This window comes from Pomacea canaliculata, linkage group LG10 (genome assembly GCF_003073045.1).
Source record: "Pomacea canaliculata isolate SZHN2017 linkage group LG10, ASM307304v1, whole genome shotgun sequence".
NCBI lineage: Eukaryota > Metazoa > Mollusca > Gastropoda > Architaenioglossa > Ampullariidae > Pomacea > Pomacea canaliculata.
Window position 1 is genome coordinate 9,266,810 of NC_037599.1, and position 20,524 is coordinate 9,287,333.

General features: G+C 39.0%; 1 protein-coding gene across 1 annotated transcript; it reads left to right on the top strand.

Annotated features, from left to right (window-relative positions):
- Positions 1-1,751: 1,751 nt before the first annotated feature.
- LOC112573501 (helicase with zinc finger domain 2-like) lies at positions 1,752-12,111 on the top strand. Its single transcript, XM_025253941.1, has 11 exons — positions 1,752-2,544; positions 3,064-3,152; positions 3,367-3,513; positions 3,672-3,809; positions 4,060-4,208; positions 4,504-4,761; positions 5,334-5,555; positions 5,740-5,982; positions 7,447-7,765; positions 10,101-10,268; positions 10,828-12,111. The coding sequence occupies exons 1-11, from the start codon at positions 1,901-1,903 to the stop codon at positions 11,034-11,036; spliced, it is 2,586 nt and encodes an 861-aa protein (XP_025109726.1). The 5' UTR covers positions 1,752-1,900; the 3' UTR covers positions 11,037-12,111.
- Positions 12,112-20,524: the final 8,413 nt, after the last annotated feature.

Here is a 20,524-nt window from a genome sequence, read left to right on the forward strand (position 1 = left end):
GAAGTGATTCAAGAAACACAAGCACTTCAGCTTGAAGATCTTATGTCAAATCGAGGAAGACTCGACCTCACGCCAAGAAGAGTTTTCACCATTGACCCGCCAGGCTCACAGGATTTGGATGATGCGCTCAGTATATGGAAAACAAAAAGTGGATTTGTCGTAGGAATTCATATTGCTGATGTGGCATCGTTTGTGAAAGTGGGTACAGCAATTGATGAAGAAGCGAAACGAAGGGCCTTCACTTTCTATCCAGGTCGACGAAAACCACGACCGATGTTTCCAGAGCCACTCAGTCACGGTGTACTCAGTCTCCTTCCTGGACAAGAACGTCTCGCCTTGTCTGTTTTCTTTTGCTTTGACAAGAAAGGAAGTCTAAATATGGACGAGGAGCCACGAGTCAAGAAAACAATAATAAAGTCAACACGACAGTTCTCTTACGATGAGATACAAAAGGTAATTGATGGAGATCAACATGTTGATGTCGACCAAGACACTCGCAAGGACGTTCTGGATCTTCACATGATTGCATCTCAACTGAGAGAGGCACGAATAGGGAAAGGAGGTCTGTTCGTTCCTTTTGAAGATCCTCGTTTACATGATATAGACAATGTTGCTGACAGTCTCCAGGCTCACTCCCTTGTTGAGGAGTTCATGGTTTTAACCAACAAATCAGTCGCTAAGAGACTAAGACAAAAGTTTCCACATGTGATGATCTTGCGATCACATAAGCCACCAACTTATGAACAGTTAGCAGAATGGAGAGAGAAGGAAGGAAACATAGCAAATCTCGTCATTCAACTGCAAGGCAAGAAAACAAGTCCTTCAACCAAGTTGTCGGTTATATCTGGCGCACAGGGGGAAGATATGTTGCAGAACAGACACGTCATCGTTCAGAAACACCTGTATCACAGGATATGCAAATGTCTGGAGAAGGGAAACTTGGATGAGGCTCGCAGATTTCTTTTTATGGACGCTCTGCATCCCTTACATTGTCTTGCATACCAGCACTGGATGGAGATGATGGAAACAGCCGAGTACAAATGTTCTCACGGTCTAAACCAGCCTGACCACTACCACTTTGGCCTTGACATTGAGTACTACACACATTTTACGTCTCCTATCAGGAGGTACGTTGACCTGCATGTCCATCGTCTCCTACACGCTGACTTGGATGGCAAGGCACCAGACTGCAAGGCTGAAGATGTTGTGCGACTGTGTCAGCACCTAAATAATGTGAATGCCAGACAGAAGGCCTTCGGTAGAGGATGTAGGGCTCTTGCTATTGCCGAGAAGCTGCGGACTCATCCACTTGTGTTCCGAGCGTTTGTGGATAATGTGGACAGTGAACAGCTGACCTTCTGTTTGCCTTCACTTCTCTGTGTGTCAGACCGAAAACAAGAGATACCTTTCAGCATGCTTGGAGTAAGCAGCCAGCCCGAAGTCTTCACTGATACTGTTCAGAAGAAAGACATGGCGACTGTGCGCTGGGGGACAAGACTTTACAACGAGCGCGGCACGTGTCCTAGAGAACTGGTTGTTAAGAGGAAAAACGCAGAGTATGAAGCACGTGTCCAGAAGAAATCCCTTGCTGTCCCTCTTGATATTTTAATGAATTCTCATCAGCTGATAGTTACTGTGGGACAGAGAGAGTGGGCACAAATGCTGACGATGTTGATGGATTTAAGCTGCACCTCGTCACCGGACATGCCACTCATTATCGATAGAAGTCAGTCAGAGGTTAACTACATGTCGTCTGAGAATGGAGATGGTACAGTTTCAGTACGCAGGGTTCGTTTCAGCATGACTTTCTTTCCTGGCCAGGTGGTCCCAGTACAAATGTCAGCTGAGCCAAAGAAAGGGCTTCTCAAACCTCGTGTGGAGCTTGTCCAGATCACTCCCAATGCCAGTGTCTGTACTCAGCACATTTCTGATCCGGTGTCAGTGTTGTCTTACTCTGCCAGAGAGTCTATACGAAATCAGACCTTCAAATCATACAAAGAGTACAAACGTGTCTGGATGCCCCTACTTGAGATGGAGGCGGCCTACGGAGCAGGAACTTGGTGACAGTGCAGTTGTCATAGAGAATGTAAAGATTGAAATGAAGTGCGTTCATTTATCAAAATCATCGGGACAGCAGGAATTCTACCAAGGTACTTTCAGCTTGCCTGCAAAGTTTTGCTTTGACAGAGGAATCGAATTTGGCGGCAAATCTGCTGGCAGCATCGGAAAAGAAGACGAATACAAAAGCAACAGTACATGTCCTATGGACTACCTGTGCATCAGGTGTCGTGTGAAATGTGAGGAGCCAACCGTGTCGAGAGTCCAACAGTCGTATCTCAAATGTGTTGTGGACGACCATTACACGTGGATTGGTCACGGTGGTGTAATTCATGTGGAACACAAAAACCGCCAAGATGCCGATGGCGGGAGGCTGGCTGTCACCTTTCTCTTGAGTCGCCATAGCAGTGTTCCTCCGTCACAGCTGTTGAGTAGCACAGGAGACCCAGTCACACTGGAAATTCTACCGAAGTCTCAGGTGGACAGGTAAATCCCTTTGTTTCTTTTCCCTGTCTGAAAGGGTCTTTTTTTCTTCATACATAAGCACCACAAACACATAGAGAGATTTTCGGGACCTCGAATCATTACAAATATTTTACTTACTCTTATTCGTTTTTTCATGACATAATAAGGAAAGATCGCTATGGATTTTCTAACTGTATTCTGCATAAAGCAATAACATTTATTTTCATGACAAAAGGCTAAAAGATATGTTTTAGGCTGCATTTGGGGATTAAATATTGATCCATATAAATTGGGTAGTACAAGAAGATATGCATTTTTTCAATGTTTGTGTAAAACCGGCATAGTTCTCTTCATGTCGTAATCCATTAAAAATAAATAAAACTACATTCTTTAGCATTATAAAAAACGAGCTATGTAGATAATACTTAATGTCATTTACAATACAATTTGAAATGCCACTTTGTACCTTAAAACTATTCCAAAAATTTTATTTCTTAATTATATTTGTGTTTATGACGACTAAAATCTGTTTTCTACTAGACGTGCGCAAGAAATGCTGTTTCAACTGGAAGAAGAAGGCAATAAGTTGGCGCAAGCCATCGCATACAACAAAAGGATTCCACAACTTGGTGAGCTAGCTTTGCCTTAGTTTTTGAGATGTCAGACACTCTTAATTGACAAATAAAATAAAACAGTAATAGATCTATTATCTTTCTATGTAAATTATAAGATGTAAGCAAACTATGAAAAATTTATGATTTTGATCATTTTTGAAACGAAGAAGTGTACGAACACTGTAGCATTAAGTGTAGGAGGATGATTATGGTGATGATCATTTTGTAGACAAAGATCGACGAGCTTTAGGATTTCAGCTTGAATTTCAAGAGACTAATGTACCTGGTGTAAAGCTCCCAAGAAATAATAAACCGCAGCACGACGCAATCGTGACAGCCCTGACCAACAGCGTTTCTCTCATTCAAGGACCGCCAGGTAAGAACCTTTCTTATAAGGTAAATACGGTGCACGTAACCTGCTTATTGGTACTGCGCTGGAAAGAGTAAGAGGTAGTAACGGTTAATAAAGTGCGGCTTTGGGAAAAAAATTTTGCAGAGTTATTGACTATCATACTCTTATTTAATTATTTTCAGGTACAGGCAAGACATACACAGGAATAAAGTTGATATATTTGTTCACACAAATTAACAGAAGACTTGCGGAAGATGGAAAGGGAAAAAAGATTGTTCTCTTCTGCGGACCATCCAACAAGGCTGTAGATCTTGTTGCAAGTGAGTATGAGAGAATATTGTCACCTTTGCTATTCAGCTGATATACTTAGTGAAACTGGTAACAAGGCTACCTTGACTTTGCATCCTGATTATACGTCAGATGGATTCTGAAAGTTGTAATATAAATAAGATAAAGCAGTCAGTACGTTCAGCGAATGAATCCCGCTGATAAATCGAATACTTAGAATTAACATTTTTCTAACCAGATTGTGCTAATTATTTTTAATATGTGCCGCTTGAAATTGCTTAGGGCTCTTGAAGCTGAAGTTCGGAAACGAATGCCCGAAGATGGTGAGGCTTTACGGGTCTGCCATCGAGTCTAAGGATTATCCTATCCCTCGATGCGACTTGCAGTCCTCACGTGGGATGAGAGATCTCAAGAGTGAACCGGAACTACAGGTTTCTTCTGTTTTTACCTGTTCCTTGCGGAAATACAAAGATATATACAATATATATATATATCAATATCCCTAATATGGCATAAAGCACACACATATACCGTGTAGAATATATATATATCACTTTCCGATTATATAAGTATTTAAGTATGTAATGGTCTCTTTAATTAATTAGTACACGAGCAATAATCTATACGGAAACTGATATGCCGGTTATAAAGTAGTATAAAGCGGTTTTTTATTCCTGTTTTAATTTTAACCTATGTTTACTTTTACTCTTTTTTTTTTTAATGTAGGATGTGAGTTTGCACCACATTATCCGTGAGTCAGACAAGCCATACGCAGAAAAGATCGCGACGTTTGATAAATATTTCGACAAATGCCGAAGTGATCCAGAAAATTTCAAGGTGACGAGCAAGCAAATCAAAGCCTATAAACGCCTTCTGCACGATGCCAGTGTTGAGGAGCTGGCTCACCATGAAGTCATCTTTGCTACCTGCGCTGTGGGCGGCAACTCAAAACTCGTCAAAGCTACCAAAGGCTCTATTTTTCAGGTAAGTCTAATGGTATACTGTATAGTGTGGAAACTTCATGTTTTGATCAACATCAAAATGATTTTTGTAACATTTCATTTGGGGTGGTTGGTGGCGCGGTATCAAAAGTTTCTGTTACCGCGACAAGGAAAATCGGTCATTGAGGGTTCGTATCTCGATCACGACATACCTCTCTCTGAATGTAACACCTGTTTACAGGCTGACTGTCGGTGGTTTTCTCCAGGTACTACTCTGTGTTTGTTGGGGAGGGTGTGAGAGAGAGAGGAGGAGGAGTAGGAAAGAGTAATTATGATTTCACTGATGGTGAAGACGAATTTGATTTATATTTATAAGTGTTTGCTCGTGCCACTTTGTAATCTAAGCGTCTTCAGTATGCTCTTGTAGGTGAGATAGCGCTTTATAAATATTTTTATTAATATTGAATAAAAGGCAAGACAGTTGAAAATTTCAAGACCTGGATTAACCTAAAAACATGCACAGGTTAAAAACTGACTTGTGCTGACGGCAGTAACAATGATGAGATTCCATAGAATAAAGCAGCAGCATCAACTATCATGCTCTATGTTATCCAGGTGATCATTGACGAGTGCGCCATGTCACCAGAGCCACACAGTCTGGTGCCAATTGTGGCCAACAAGGCCAAGCAGGTGGTCCTCATCGGAGACTACAAACAGCTCCGGCCAATCATAACATGTCAGGGTGCAGCAGAGCTGGGACTGGACCAGTCACTCTTTGAACGTTTATACGAAAAGTCTTCAGTGCCACGGGTCTTCCTCAGCACACAGTACAGAATGGTAAGTTTCTACGTGTGGCTGGTGATTCTTTAATTTATCTCTTCGCTTTTAGATGGGCAAACTTTGAGACTCACCTCAACGAAGCTATTGCCTTAATAACATAATATTTTATTCCAAGTATTAAATATATTCCATTTGTCTTCATAATTGCTGGCATTTCTCTAATGAAGCTATATTTTTTCAGCATCCAAAAATCTGCAAGTTTCCATCTATTGAGTTCTACGACGGTCAACTTAAGACTGGTATCGAAGTGAAGCTCACACATGTTCTTCCAATATGGCCTGCAAAGCCAAAGAGCTCAACAAAAGCTTCCGATCGTATCCCACACATTCTTGTAGATGTGCGGGGTGAGGAGAAAACACTAACAGTTTCCACCGATGAGGGCAACGAAAGGTCAAAGTCAAACTCAGCAGAAGCAGATAAGGTGGTAAGTGATCCAGTCTCGGTTTGGTTTGATTTTCTTTCTTTCTTTAGTGAAAAAAAAAATTAATTCTTTGAAATCCTATTTTTTCAAAAACTGATCATATCTTTTTTAGGGTCCTAACAGATTTTCTTCAAGATTTATGTAATATTATTTACGCTACTATTTTGATTATGAAATCAGATTTATGTAGCGCAATTTTCAACCGAAGAGTCGACTCAATGCGATTTCCAACACAAAAAACCAACTTCTAAACAGATTGACACAAAAACCACGTTCAAACAAAGACCAAACTTATTAACAATCAATTATACACAGAAATTGCAACCAACAAAAATAAAAGGTAGAAAAAGAAAATGCTGCACACAAGGATGAACTCAACACCTAGAGCAGACCTGGGCAAAGGCCGGCCCGCGGGCCGGATCCGGCCCGCCTCCTGTCTCTGACCGGCCCGCCCGCCAGTATATATACTATATATACAGTAGTGGGTAAAACTGAGTTAACTATATTAGTCCGGCCCTCTAAAACCATCCCAATTTCTCATGCGGCCCCTTGGGAAAATTAATTGCCCACCCCTGACCTAGAGGATACAGTACAGTAAGAGAGTCGTGGTGAGGCGGTGTTTACAGCTGTGAGCTAAACCATTCGACGAATGTCAGCAGACACAGTCACAGTGCGCTCGACTCCAGACGCCCAGAGCGCGAATGCATGTCCACATGGCGACGAAGACGAGCAGACACGTGACTACCAATGTCGGGCGTGCACACACAGATTACTGGCAGACAAGTCGCCTCAACACACAGGTCGTGCACAACAGTTAAAAAAAAAAAAATCAGGTTTCAGTCCGGGCTGCTGGTACACGTTGATCCAGAATCCAAACTGTAGCGAAGCCGTTCGGAGATGAGAAATTGTCAAAATTTCAAGTGATGTAAGTGGAGAAAATATGGTTTTAGATATCGCCAGTCAATAAAATCATACGACCGACGAATGAAGAAGTCGTTACGTAGAACAGAAGCCGTTACGAAGAACATGGCTTTCGATGGGACAGCAGATGACCGTAAGTGGAACCAAAAAGGCCGCAGACATTAAACAGAAAGACGAAGAAGCATGTGTCAAATGATAAGGACGAAACTCACAACAGATCATCGGAGACAACAACAAATACAGAGGGATATAATAGTCCCCTCCAGCTGGTTAGGCGAAGGGACATCACTCTCGTTCATATTATGTATGTACCCTATAGTTGCACAATTGTCTCTTTTAATATTTTCGTTATTGCTTTTTCTCTTTTTTTCCTCATAGACAGTTGAACGGATGTTAATCTGTTTCTCACTCCGTTTAGGCTTTCATCTCTTATGCCTCTGTCCGCCAACCTCTCCTTTCTCTCGCTGTCTGTTTTTCTTAATGCACCCACAAAGAATTCATTCGCCTTAACAAAAGATCCCAGTTTTGTTTTGTGATTTTTACCAGATTGAAATTCTTCAATACCTGAAACAAATATGCGCCGGAAAGAGACTTTACCATGAGATAGATGCAGGGACTCGGTTTAAAGAGCTGCTAGAAACAAACCAAGAGGAAGAACGCAAAGACCTTTATGGGCTACCTGAGATACCAAAAAACACAGAAAAAATTTATTCTTACACGATCAAAGTCCTGACTCAATATAACGCTCAAAGGCATCTCCTGGAGGAAAAACTGGAGCAAGCATGCAAAGGACACCGAGGTGATCTCAGTCTCAGTCGCTATGACAAAAATAACATCACTGTCGGCACTGTTGTCTCCAGTCAAGGTAATGTACACACTGTTTATGTCCAAGCAATATTCTGATATCCTTTTGACCAACCAAGTAAGCTTTCAGAACATTGTGTTTAATTCCACTGCTATAGTTAAGTTTGTATCCCTTGCCTCCGTAAGTGATTGACATGACATGATTGCTATAACTTTATTACGTGAATGTTTTGCACGACTTGTCTATTACATACAAAGAGTAATGACAAAGTTGGATGTTCAGGTGTCAAGAACTCCTGTTTTGGTTTATATACAAGTTTAAATTAACATGACAAGCCAGCCTGCTGCTGCTGATACCTCCCGTAAAGTAGTATTTTCCTGTTAAAGAACTGCATACTAGTACGGCGATCGATCCCCTCCGAATGCTTAAAAATGACGATGCTTTTTTCCGTCGTACTTAATACCTTATAGCGTGACCTAGAATGTTCCACAAGCTTCTGACACAACACATTATCTTTCTAACACCAAGTCATATTTACAGTGCGTAATCTCCAATGATGACCAACACATTAAAGCGACCGTAACCCGATCAGTAAAACACAAATACAACGAAAGAAATGTAGAAGTATGTTGAAGACGAGAGGCTTGTCTTTCTTTCACAGCAACAGCAGCTGTGGTAACAAAAGCAACAGTTAGTATCCGTGGCAGAATAATGGGGGTACCGATGGTGGTGGAGGTGTTAGTGGTCGGAGGAGAAAGAGTAGTTTATCAAGGGTCAGTGCCGGACCATGAAGGAGGGCATAGCCCAAGGTGATAATAAAAATGCATATAAACTCCTAAAGACCTTCGCCAAGACAGGTCAGTACAAGACCTTAGTCATCGAAGACAGCAATGGTTTTCTTAACGAAAGCACCCCTATACTCAACCGATGTACTTAAGATTATACAGATGCACAACTTCCCTCTGGAGACACATCTTTTATCATTCACACTAGAACCAGCAAACTTGCAGGTCTACCATGTCAACAGAATAATATATGGTCTGAAGAGAAGAAATTCAAAAGGTGTTAACAATGTCACAGCTAAGCTGCTTAAGCAGGATTGCTATGAAACGACAAAGGTCCTCACTGCTGAAGAGTCTAGGATTGCAAAATAATGGCTCAAGGAATAGACGCAGTCACTAGTCACACGCCTTTCAAAAAAGGGGAACGGTTGTTTTACGTCGACTCAGCAAGTAAGGCTATGTCACGGCAAGGCAGCCAGCCCTGCAAACAGATGCCACATGCAGAGGCATTCCAAAGAAGAAAATCACAAAGAGTGTCAAACTGCAAGACAATACGGTTTATAGTTTACTACTCATCGAAGAAAATTCGTGCTCAAAATAATGCAGAGTTTTTTCAACACCACCATTGGAGGAACTGCTAGCACAACAAGCTAACTTCAGACCATGTAGGAACACAGTTCAGTAGATCAACTGTTGCATCCCGAAAATGAAGCATGTCAAGCATCGGTGGGACTTCTATCGCAAGTTCATAGACTTAAAGGTTTTTGACAGAGTCTTGCACGACGCAGTATGGCATATGATGCGTCTGAAGTAACTATGCACCTCTAGTCCATGGCCAAGAACTCAAAAGCACAGGCCTTTGCGTCTGTCTTCTGCCCATGACTTTTTATCTTGTCTTTGTGGGTACCGTCTGAGGCAAAAATAGAAATGAAAGAAAACTAAACATATTGTTTGAGCTAGGCGATAACTTCTCTCTCCACTTTCCCATATCTTTCTGTCTAAACAGATGTAATTTTTAAACGCTCATCGTGATCAGACTAGAAGGTCTGGTATGCATCAAGCTTAGGGCACTATTAGTCGTGTTACCTGTGAGATTGTCTGCAAATTGTTTGAAAAACGAATTCCGAGTAGATTTTCCTGAAGAAAAGATGCTTTGGACAATATTTTCTACGCCAGTATTTATTGCTACAAATAGCGATCAGATACTAAAGTGCGCTTTTGAAGCAGAATAATTTTAGTAACTAGTCTGGTCTCCTAGATTCGAAACCCTATTATCAGGCAAAGACTTCAAGGATTAAATTTTAATGATAAATCTCGTAGGTTCACATTGCTTTCCGTAATGGTTGACTTGGCTTTTACTTTTTGTCCATATTCTGTACTTAAACGGCGTACTTTAATTCCTAACTTTTGAACAGGATAATCAAACTACGTGGTCTTAAAATGATTTAATTAAGTGATCGGAAAACTGCTGGTAGCGCGCTGAACAAAGTTTTCTCACCTCTTCAGCAAAAGCCCAACATACTATACAAAATAACATGACTGTAAGGCTTTCTTCGAGTACTTACACTCTGTCGTGTTCAACATAATCTATTGCTGATTGTGTCATTGTGCAGGCGGAGAGTGGGACTACGTGGTCCTGAGTACAGTGCGCTCATTGCCTTCATACAAAATTGAGCCTCGGCCCACGTTAGGATGGTGTCGCCAGAACATGGGCTTCATCACTGACCAAAATCAGGTCAACGTTGCTCTCACAAGAGCTTGTCACGGTCTCATAATTGTGGGTACGTTACACGGCTTTACAGATTATATAATCGTCGACAGGGCTTCTGCTAAGACTAAATTCTTTGGGGCCCAGGGACCCCTACTTCAGATTTTTAAGGGGTCCCTGTTCTTCGCCCAAATTTGAAGGGGACCCCATTTACGAAAATTGAAGGGGTCCGCCGAACTTTTAATGCGCACTGTACGCAATTTTTTTGCGTAAGCAGAAGCCCTGGTCGATATTCGTCAGTAATTTTTCTCATTTAGGTCAGTGAAGGAATATATCACGTCCATATTATTTGCGAAGATATATTATGTCAGTTAGCTCACAGTAAATTCATTCTGTGTTGACCAATTTTGAGAACGTGACATCTTTTCTTTATTTCATTCACGGTGTACGAAATTTGTTAACATTTCTGTTCGCGCTTCCTAAAGGAGAGGTATATGACCTTAGCCTTTTTTAAACAAAACAACCCAATGTTTCCAAATATAAAGTTTAATTCTTGAAATAAGAAAATAAAATATACCTTTTCAAATTTGTTTCTGAAGATTTTTCTGTAAGATCTTTTTTTTTCTCCTCAGGCAATGCAGAGTTATTAAAATGCGACCCCGTATGGAACAGACTTGTCACGAAATACGAAGAGCTTGGATGCGTGTATCAGTCCGCCGACTTCCCGCCGCCATTGCCCCAACAAAGACCCAGAGTCAAGTCACGTCGTCAGCCGGTGGCATCTAAGGAATGGCAGCAAGTCAGATCCGGCCAAGACCGCAGCACGTCTTCTGCACGTTAAAGATGTACACACTTTGGTGATCTGTAGATCCTCACCACCTTATTTTGTGCAGTCTCATTTATTGTTTTGCAGTTTCTTTTCTAGATTATCCGGTTCAGTTTCAATAAATATGGGCACAGCTTGGGTTTTCAGCTGTTCACTTATAATGATGCCTTATATAGTGTACACTTATCTGTATATGGATATTTCGTAAAACTTTTACTTTTTTAATTATTATTCGGCTTGGAATTTACTGGACTGGAGCTTGGTACTAGTAAACTTCAGAAAGATTTCACAGAAGAAAGCATTTCCCTAGGTCTTGCTGCGCTACAACCCTCTTAACTAGAATAATATTAGTGACTGTGACAATGGAAGTTTTATTTGATCACCGTGTTCAGATTTACCAGTCGTTGTCACTATTTAACAATATGCGTCTTTCTAAGAAGGCCCTTTTAAAATGTTTAATGTAACATCAACGCATTGAATATTTGGTCACCCGGAAACTTCATTGTTCAAGCAAAACAAAAAAAAAAACCCACAAAAAAAAACAGCTCTGGTACAGTAAATTGCAAGCCGATGTTTGGTATGAAAATAAATACAAAAATATATGTATATATTATATACAAACATTGTGTACACTTGAATACAGTAAATACATATAATTTTGTTATATACACCTTACCTCCGGATATTAATCTCTATGCAATGATTCTATTGTTACTGCATAATAATACTATATATGTATACAAATAATGCGTAACTCGACCGTTTCATTTGTAATATCAGTACGTACGTAACAAATCTTTTCTATTCTTCTTTAATATCTGTGATTCATATGCATTACAGTGTGTATGCTTCCGTGTAAGTGACGGAATAGTAAATCTGTGATAAATCATTAATATCTCAATGTGATTTAGATATGCGACTGTAAAAATCTTAGCTCCAAATGTTTATTTTTTTGTAAAGAAAATGCAGCAGACTATGTAAATGATCGTTGTATTGATCCAAGTCAAATGCAGCATATAGAGAATTGGCCAGGGATGTTTGTGTTGTTAGAAGTATTTGTATTTTTAATACACACTTTTATTTAACTAAATATGCATGTTTGTCTATCAGTTAAATTTCGTAAACGATTTTTCACCCACTTCCTGTTGTCCTAGAGGTCTGAAATGTTCACCAATTACTCGTTTCCTGTGACAATCCAATAATAAATCATTTCCAGCAGTTCAAAAGTAATATAATATTTTTTAATTTAATTTTGTTTGAGAACTTATAGGCCTAAGTAGGGGACGTTGGTAATTTTTGCTCTAAGACTAGTAAACTATCTTCCCTTATTCGGCCTAGAAGAAGAGAATAAAGTCACAAAGTGAAACCAAACAAAATCGATAACATAATTCAAACATGGAATAGTTCCTTCCCTTGAATGATTGAATTCAAACAAACAAAAAATAAGATAAAACAAAAGACGCAGCCTTTTAATGATGTTATAAAATAAACCCCTGGCAACAGAACTGTGCCTGTATACGTTTGTTGTTAACGTACCCGTGCGTGTCCCACTGTCCGAGCACTGGTCGGCTTAGAAAATATCTTAAACAGTATTGTGAAGATAGTTTTTCTCAACTCTTTTTTGCACCCCGCGCTTTTCGCACTGTTCACTTAGGTATTAAGAATTTGAAAGCTTGTATAAATAGAATACTGCTCGTTACTCAGTTAGATAGGCGGATGTTAAATTCGCAACCGTTACGTTAGGACGACACTAGACCCTTTGAACTAATTAAAATATGATATTAATCATTTTCTTCTAAGTGAGAAGACAGATGGGTTAAGCCAACCCCCCCCCCCCTTAAAAAAAAATACTCCTAAAAAAAAGAAGAGGCAAAAGCATCTGGAGAAATTATCATAGGAGACTGAAGACGAGAAGTGTTTGTGATTGGAAGAGCGCCGTGATAAAAGAAAAAAAATGGCTAGAAGCTTTAAAATAAATTAAGTAAAAGAAACCCCTTTTCTAAATGCATTTTCCTTAAATCTCGGAATTTGCCTTAATACATAAGACTTAAAATATAAAAGTGTGAGGGTCACTGATTATCAGATTTTTAACAGCCTCTCACGCTTGTTCTCTGTTTAACCCTTTTTACTGAATTTTAAATAAAACTGTTTGTTTGTTTGTTTGTTTGTTTGTTTGTTTGTTTGTTTGTTTTTGTTTGTTTGCTTGCTTTATTTTTCATGTGCTGTTTCCGAATAATCGTATGTGGAAAAGTCGAGAATCTCAGGTTAAATTCTGAGTTTTCAGAAATAGACACAGACAGTGAACACGTTTGTTTTCAAATGAACACAATTTCCTCAACTGTACTGGTGCGTTTGCGCATATCGCGTATTTCCACTCAGTCCTTTCAGTGGGTGTGCAATAATTTTTAAATAAAAAAGATTTTTCTAATTTCAAGATAACTTCTCGTACAATCTGAGTCAATAACCCTCTTAAATTTATGACATACACGCTTTCAAACATCGACACGGACAGAAAGAGCTCAAATGCACGACGTTAAGGTTACAGCCAATGAGAACACGTAAATCATTACATGACGTTAACGCATGTGACCCGATTCTCTGAAAAGGGTGAGAATGTTAACTTCTCAAGGCTTTAGATGGCGTGGCATTAATGAGTCTTTACTCTTTATCATATTCTTATTTCTTCATTATATCAAACATGCCTGCGCTATAGTCGAGGAGTATGCAAACCATTTTTTAATGCAGGCTACAGATAAAAGTGAACAGCTGTGCAAAGGTCTTACCTTTTAGTGTTACTGTATCTCTGCATTTTCTGACAACAAGCCGATTTCTTCTCAAATCATGATCACTGATGAAAAAGAAGTAATCACATCCACATGATTTAGTCGCTGATATTTCGATTAGCCAGATACAACAAGTGACAAGCAAAAGTAACACCTACCACTCGATTACTGTTTGCTATCGAACGAATTGCAAATCAATTTCTGATTTGTTTTATAGTTATTAATTTTTATTATTATCTTTATTATTTTATCTTTACCTCTTTTTAATTTGTATTGTCTTTGTTATATTATTTTTATAATAATAAAATTGGTTAAAGGCGGGATCAAAGCGCTTTACTAAAAAAAACCACACAAAGATGATGATGATAATGATAATAATAATGATGATCACCATCATCATGATGAAGGATGCTAGTCTCAAAAACAATACGTTTCGGTGTGTCTTATCATTATGTGTGCTTACTTCCTTCCCGCCAGCACTAGACTATGCAGCTGATCTACATTCTACAGGATCAATATAAGAAGTCTTGCATTTCAAGTGCAGGCCAGTAAAAATACAAATTCATCAGAACACTGAATTTGAAGTTCGGTGGCAACACAGTTGAGAACAGAGCACAGTCCTGGCACTGAAGAAGCGAAGGCGACAGCAGTCAGCTACACGCAGGGAGCAAGATGGAGGATGACATAAACACATCTCATCACGAGACGACATCGTTCAAACCTATAGATTCAGAATCTAATCAACAGGACATGCAGCAGCGTACGTGGTTTGAAATCAGAAATGGAAAGCGGCCTGGTCCACACTGGTCCAAACTGGTCTACAATACTAGAATATTTAACAGCGTCAGTGACGGAGGGGCAAAATCCTGTCCAGTCTCACGAATAAAATGGCGCCACCGGCAAGCTCAAAACGCAAAAAGGGAGCTCACTACATAAAACCCCGGATGTGCCCTCACGGGATAACTCTTATCACGACACACACTCTCTTCCTCGTCTCCAAAAAAAAATAAATAAATAAATAAACTGCCTTGCTAACTTATGCCAGAAGCTTGGATTAGAAATCAATGGTAGCGAAGCCAATGTAGGAAAGGGAAATTTTTAAGAAGACAGCAAGAGCTCTTTTTTATGAGAAACGGTCCTAGAAGTAGTCAACAGCTATGTATACTTTGATTTTATATTTACTACAGCCCTGAGTTCGTTTCAAGGGGTTAATCAGTTAGCTGTCAAATGGAAAAATGCCACCTTTGACACAGAGACCTTTTATCTACAATATGAGTAGACAGACTTTTAAGCTCTTTGATTTAAAATCATACAATAATTCTTTATACTTTTAAACCTAGAGTGATAGAAGTCGCCCATCAAACAATCGTTGCAAACTTGAGGCTCAGAGGATTTTTCATTTATACACATTATTCAGAGCTAAGAGAATGATATAAACACACACTAACACCGTTTTGTACAGGTGAGAGAAAAAAAAAGAGTCCATACAAATGTCCTTTCTGCATACATTTTACACCGGACGAAGCTTATATTTTCTATTGTCTCAGATATGTAGATTTTCATCAGGAGTATGTATCTTAAACATGTGACCCCATGCAAAGAACAACAGTATCTTTTTTTGTACGGTTTTGTGATAATGCAGAAAAAAACAAGACGACTGGCATGGTGTATTCACAAATGGTTTAAGATAAGGGCGATAACAGAACTTGTGTGAAGTATGATTGCTACCCCTTGTCCATGTATGATGATGTTGCTATGCATGTCAAATATATATGGAATCATGATGTTCGTATTGGAGAGTGGTCAGAGCGTGTACATACATACTGTATATATATGTATGCAGGATAAAGATGAGAGAGATAAGAATGGATGGATGATTGGATAAGAGTGTGAGGAAGAGGACGGCTGTTTTCAGCTCAATTTCTAAAAGTGACGATGGCGAGAGTGGTCTTTAGTCAATAAAATGTTCGAGTGCGTGTTCTCTCTCTATTCTCTTTGACAGTCAAGTAAAGTATGATCTCTATTACTATCAATTTTATTTAACCAGCGACGTCCTGGAGTACATTAGTCCACAGTCATCGGTGATCAATGCGACCTTTACCGTTACAATGTTTTGTCGTCTTCACGCTCTGGAAATCTGACGGCAGTTATTTATGGCGCTTATGACAAGGGCCTTCCCGTTGTTGGAGATATATTTCTGTAGAGAGGTGGGTAAGGACCATATAAAAGTAATTTTAAATACTGTGATGTAATAAAACTGTCTGCTCGTGACGTTGTGCAGTTGTGCGACAAACGGACGAAGCAAAACTGTAAATAAACTTTGTGAATAATGAATCGAAAATGAAACTGGAATTTTCCTATACACCATTTCTAGGACCAGTGCCACACTAGCTGTAAATGTTTCAGATGGAGGTTAAAAGAAAATAGATTTCTGCACACCTCGGGAGACCGTTATGAGAAATCGTTCGACCAACAACCGCGTCCTTCGCAGCTCAGACTGCGGGAAATTGTTCAGAGAAGTGAATCGTATAAACTGGTATAAATTGGAAAAGAACTGTTACTGAAAGTAAGGTATAAAGAATACATTTGTTTGTGACTACAAAACTGTTATTCTATCTTTAAATCTCAATCTGCGGTGAACCTATCAGGGAAGTGAATCAGGTAGGTTCATGATGTTTCTTTTATAGTTAGATATGTACAACAATGAGAAAGTATTGAGAAGTAATCTCAACAGATTATTTGAAATGCCAACTGTAATATAAAAGTATTTAAGAGGAAAGATGTTTAAATAAAATCTTGCTTTTGTCTGTCTTACGTGTATGACAGGTAATCTTTCGGTGTTGTCTCGAAATAAACCTCAGCAGTTATGTCTTGTTAAACAAACACTCTACAGTACTAAAAGATTGGAATTATATGATTGATACTAATGTAATGAACCGTTCCCGTTCAATAGTATCTATGGTTTGACTCCAGCTAACTTGTTCCCTTAATGTTTCCTTTACGCGTTGGTACGTCAGCACATAACCTGATGAATGGGTTTGATTCGTGTAGTCACCGCCGTGGTGTATGTCTTATTATATAAAACCTGTTACGTACACACAGTCTAAAATTACGATAACGGTAACACTAATCTGCATAACAAACGAAAATTCGAGGTCACCAGTCTGTGTGTGTCCATGTATATACATACGCAAGCAGATGTGTGTTGGACGTCTGTACTTATTTTGTGCATCTCTCTCTCTCGCTATCCTGTTTGACCGCCAAGACGATCGTAAAGTGTTATCTCTATTACAAGCAATTTTATTTAACCAACGACGTATACAACAAAGACAAAGAAGTTATTTGATTATGTTAATGTGGCGCTGTTACAAACACTGGCTATGTAGAAGTCATCAGACCTTGGAGGGACAGGCTGTAAGGTAACCCTACTTTCGGTTTCTCACCACACATGCGTGTGCCTAGTGATCTTCATGCTATAAAACGTGTTGTCGGGGTAAAGCTAGATGAAAAGAAAAACAGAGCGCTGAAGTCTTGTACTCGAATTCTTTGTCAAAAGAGAACAGTTACTGGGCTTAGGTAAGGCTGTCATCCAAAGGACAGCTATAACAAAAACATTTAAAAATAGCATGATATTAGCTGACTCATACAGTGATTTTTCTTATAAGCTTATGATCAGCTGAGTGTAAATTTGTGTCACATTTCCGTCCTTGCATGTATATGAAGTCCAATTAAAAACAGAATACACTTTTCAAAACAGCATCTAATGGTAGCCTAGATATTATTTAGAATTTAATGCAAATGGTTCTGAGAATAGAAATAGAAAACTGCAGATATTTTCATATTAAATTTTCTTAAAGCTTAGAATTTGACAAGGTCTGCAGTTATTCTTGACATTACTACAGAAGACTAAGGACTTTAAAGTGCTTAAGACGATGACATTCAGAACAAGCTGTGTAAAAACAATGACTGAAAACAGAAAATATTTGCCATAATTTTTGATTGTAACTTTCTATATTTCAGTTAACTTCCAAATAAACCACACATAACAACATGCAAAAATTATTCTATTCAATGCAAAAAAATTATTCTATCTTTACTATTCGTTCCTTTGCGATCGTTTCTTACACTGTAGCTGCTTTGAAATCATCCTACAAAGCAGTAATTTGTTCTTGCCTTTGTCTACACAAACGATAATATGTGGGAAAATATGTTACTTGTGTTTCTACAAAGATTGTTTTAGTTAGCTGTCTCCCACGAACTCAGCTCCAAAATCACTTTATCCCGCAGATCCCTTAGTATAACCTTGGTCTTGTGAATTCTGTGAATTCACGTTATTTGTCCTTGCTGCTTCAACAGACCAGAAATTTCATGTACCTTTTAACGTATTTGTGACATTATAGTAGTACTTATATCGCTCTACTTGTCACTGGAAAGGTCATTCACTCTTATTGTTAGTGGATTTTGATAGAAGTAAAATTATTTTTCTTCAAAGAAACAATGTTTACGTCATTAACTTACCTTCGTCTTATTACCATTTCTCATATATATTTTATCTTTGTTTTTGTATAAAGCCAGCAAATAATGTAGTTGTTGTTGTAGTAGTAGTAGATATATGGTACATAGTACTAGATATTCACACTTTATTCTATAACTTAGCGAAGGTTTCTTTTTTTACAGTTTGCTCTCTCTTTCAGCAATCTTTTGGGGAAGTATAAATAAGTATTCAAAGAAAGGCTATGGGGGCTGAGGGTGATGACAATCGCCTGGCAAAGTTTAAAGATGAAGTCGAGAAAATATTTCAAAACGCCGAAACAGAAATTAGTGGTTCCACCTTCAGCTTCCAAACAGCTGCAGTTTTTGTGACAAGTCTCCGGCAACATGTCGAGAGCTTCACAACACAAGGTTGTCCTCAAGATGATCTGGAAGCTGCAGTGCTTGAACGAGCATCAAACGCCGCCTCTACTTTAGTAGCTGGTGTTCAGGAGGTACATTTCTTAAACTAGACTTTTTAACGGCAAAATTTAACGGCTTTTTGCATGCTAGCTTGCCATTTTAAGGACAAATGAAAACAATGGTCGCTATTACCCATAAGACAATGTGTATTTGCTCATTTTGAAAAAAAAAAACGCTTTCATTGTAGGAAAATAATCATCTGATTCAGAGAAAGCGCAACAAAATTAATTCTTGGGTAACGAAACTCGACATTAGTAACTAGTGGCGAGATTTAAAATACACTAAATACCTTCGTGAGATTTTATATATTTTTTACGTTTCAAGAAAAACATTGTATGTTATTGTTAGTTATATGTTTTAATCAAAATTATATCTGATTAAGTCAATGTTTAACATGGATACAAGACATCCAGCGATTAGCTACGGACCTCGAAAACTAGCTAAAGATTACATGAATCATTTTTCTCAACGCCTATCAGTTATCTCATTTTTTCAACTCTGACTTTGACTGACTAGTGTATCATACTGCGTTTAAGTACTGCGCTTATGAGAGGTTTTTAAGGTAAAAATTTCATCAAGACCTGTTTATATATAATAATGGCTTGTATAAATGTGTTTTCACCTGAAGAACCAAGTACAATTCTACGATGCCCGTGGAACTATATTCTTCTATTTCCCCGGTGAGTTTTTGACATATGAAGCTAAGACAAACAGGTCTACACAAAAAAACGATAAATATTATAGGCAGGTAGACATATTCGTTTTGGGGGATAATAATGGCACACAAAAAAAAAGGAAATAGGATTGTAGACAGAAATATCCGAGAGTCAGTCTACGTTTGTCCACTAAGGCAGATCACTAATTTTCTGTGTACTGTATATAGAAAAGTGTAGCAAAGCAAAACAGACATGCAGATAAACGCATATTATAGGGCTAAATATTATTTCCATCTGAAAAGATTGTCTAAATACAGACAGTATTCTCTGGTATGATACTAAACGTGACCAAACTTCACTTGCGTCAAGTCATGAAACATAAATATAAGATTTTTAACATTTTTATTATTGTGATGCAGGATATTTCTAATAAAACCACTGTGAAAAAAATATTTATATCTGAGCCAATGCAAGTGTTCCTCCACCTAATCAAAGATGTTCCCATATTTCCCCTTGCTTTAGACTTTAGGTCATTTCAACATTTTCTGTGATTTCAGATCCGACTACGTCTTCGCTGTCTTTAAACAACCTCCATGGGCCCGGAGAGGTATGCTACAAACTCTCCCACAGGAGAAAAAAAATCTTACCCTTCGGTAGCAACTATGCATATACTGTGTAATGAAGGTTCGTTGTGAGGTATCTGACACTAAATCCAGTCCGTCAGTCCAGTCCAGCCAGTCAGTCAGCCCAGTCCAGCTAGTCAGTCAGTCCCTAGTACGGCACCTGTAGTTGGGGGATCACATGGATAGACGCGGCAGCTGACAGGGCCTGCCATTCTTGTCCGCAGGTCCTGTACATGACGACCAGTCCAGTCTGTAACGTTCGTAAGCCAGTTCTTTCTCTGCCCGCCGTCGAGTACCTTCCAAAGTGCCTTGCAGGATAGTCTTCGACAAGGCATTGCTAACGACATAGATCTGTTAGCAGGCACTAACTGTAAGACCTCACCAACAGACTGACAGACAGTTCGAACTCATATGGAATGGAGACCAGCACTGAGAAAGCGACAAGGCAGAGATCTGTGTGGACGGGGTATAGCTGGAAGAGGTAAGCA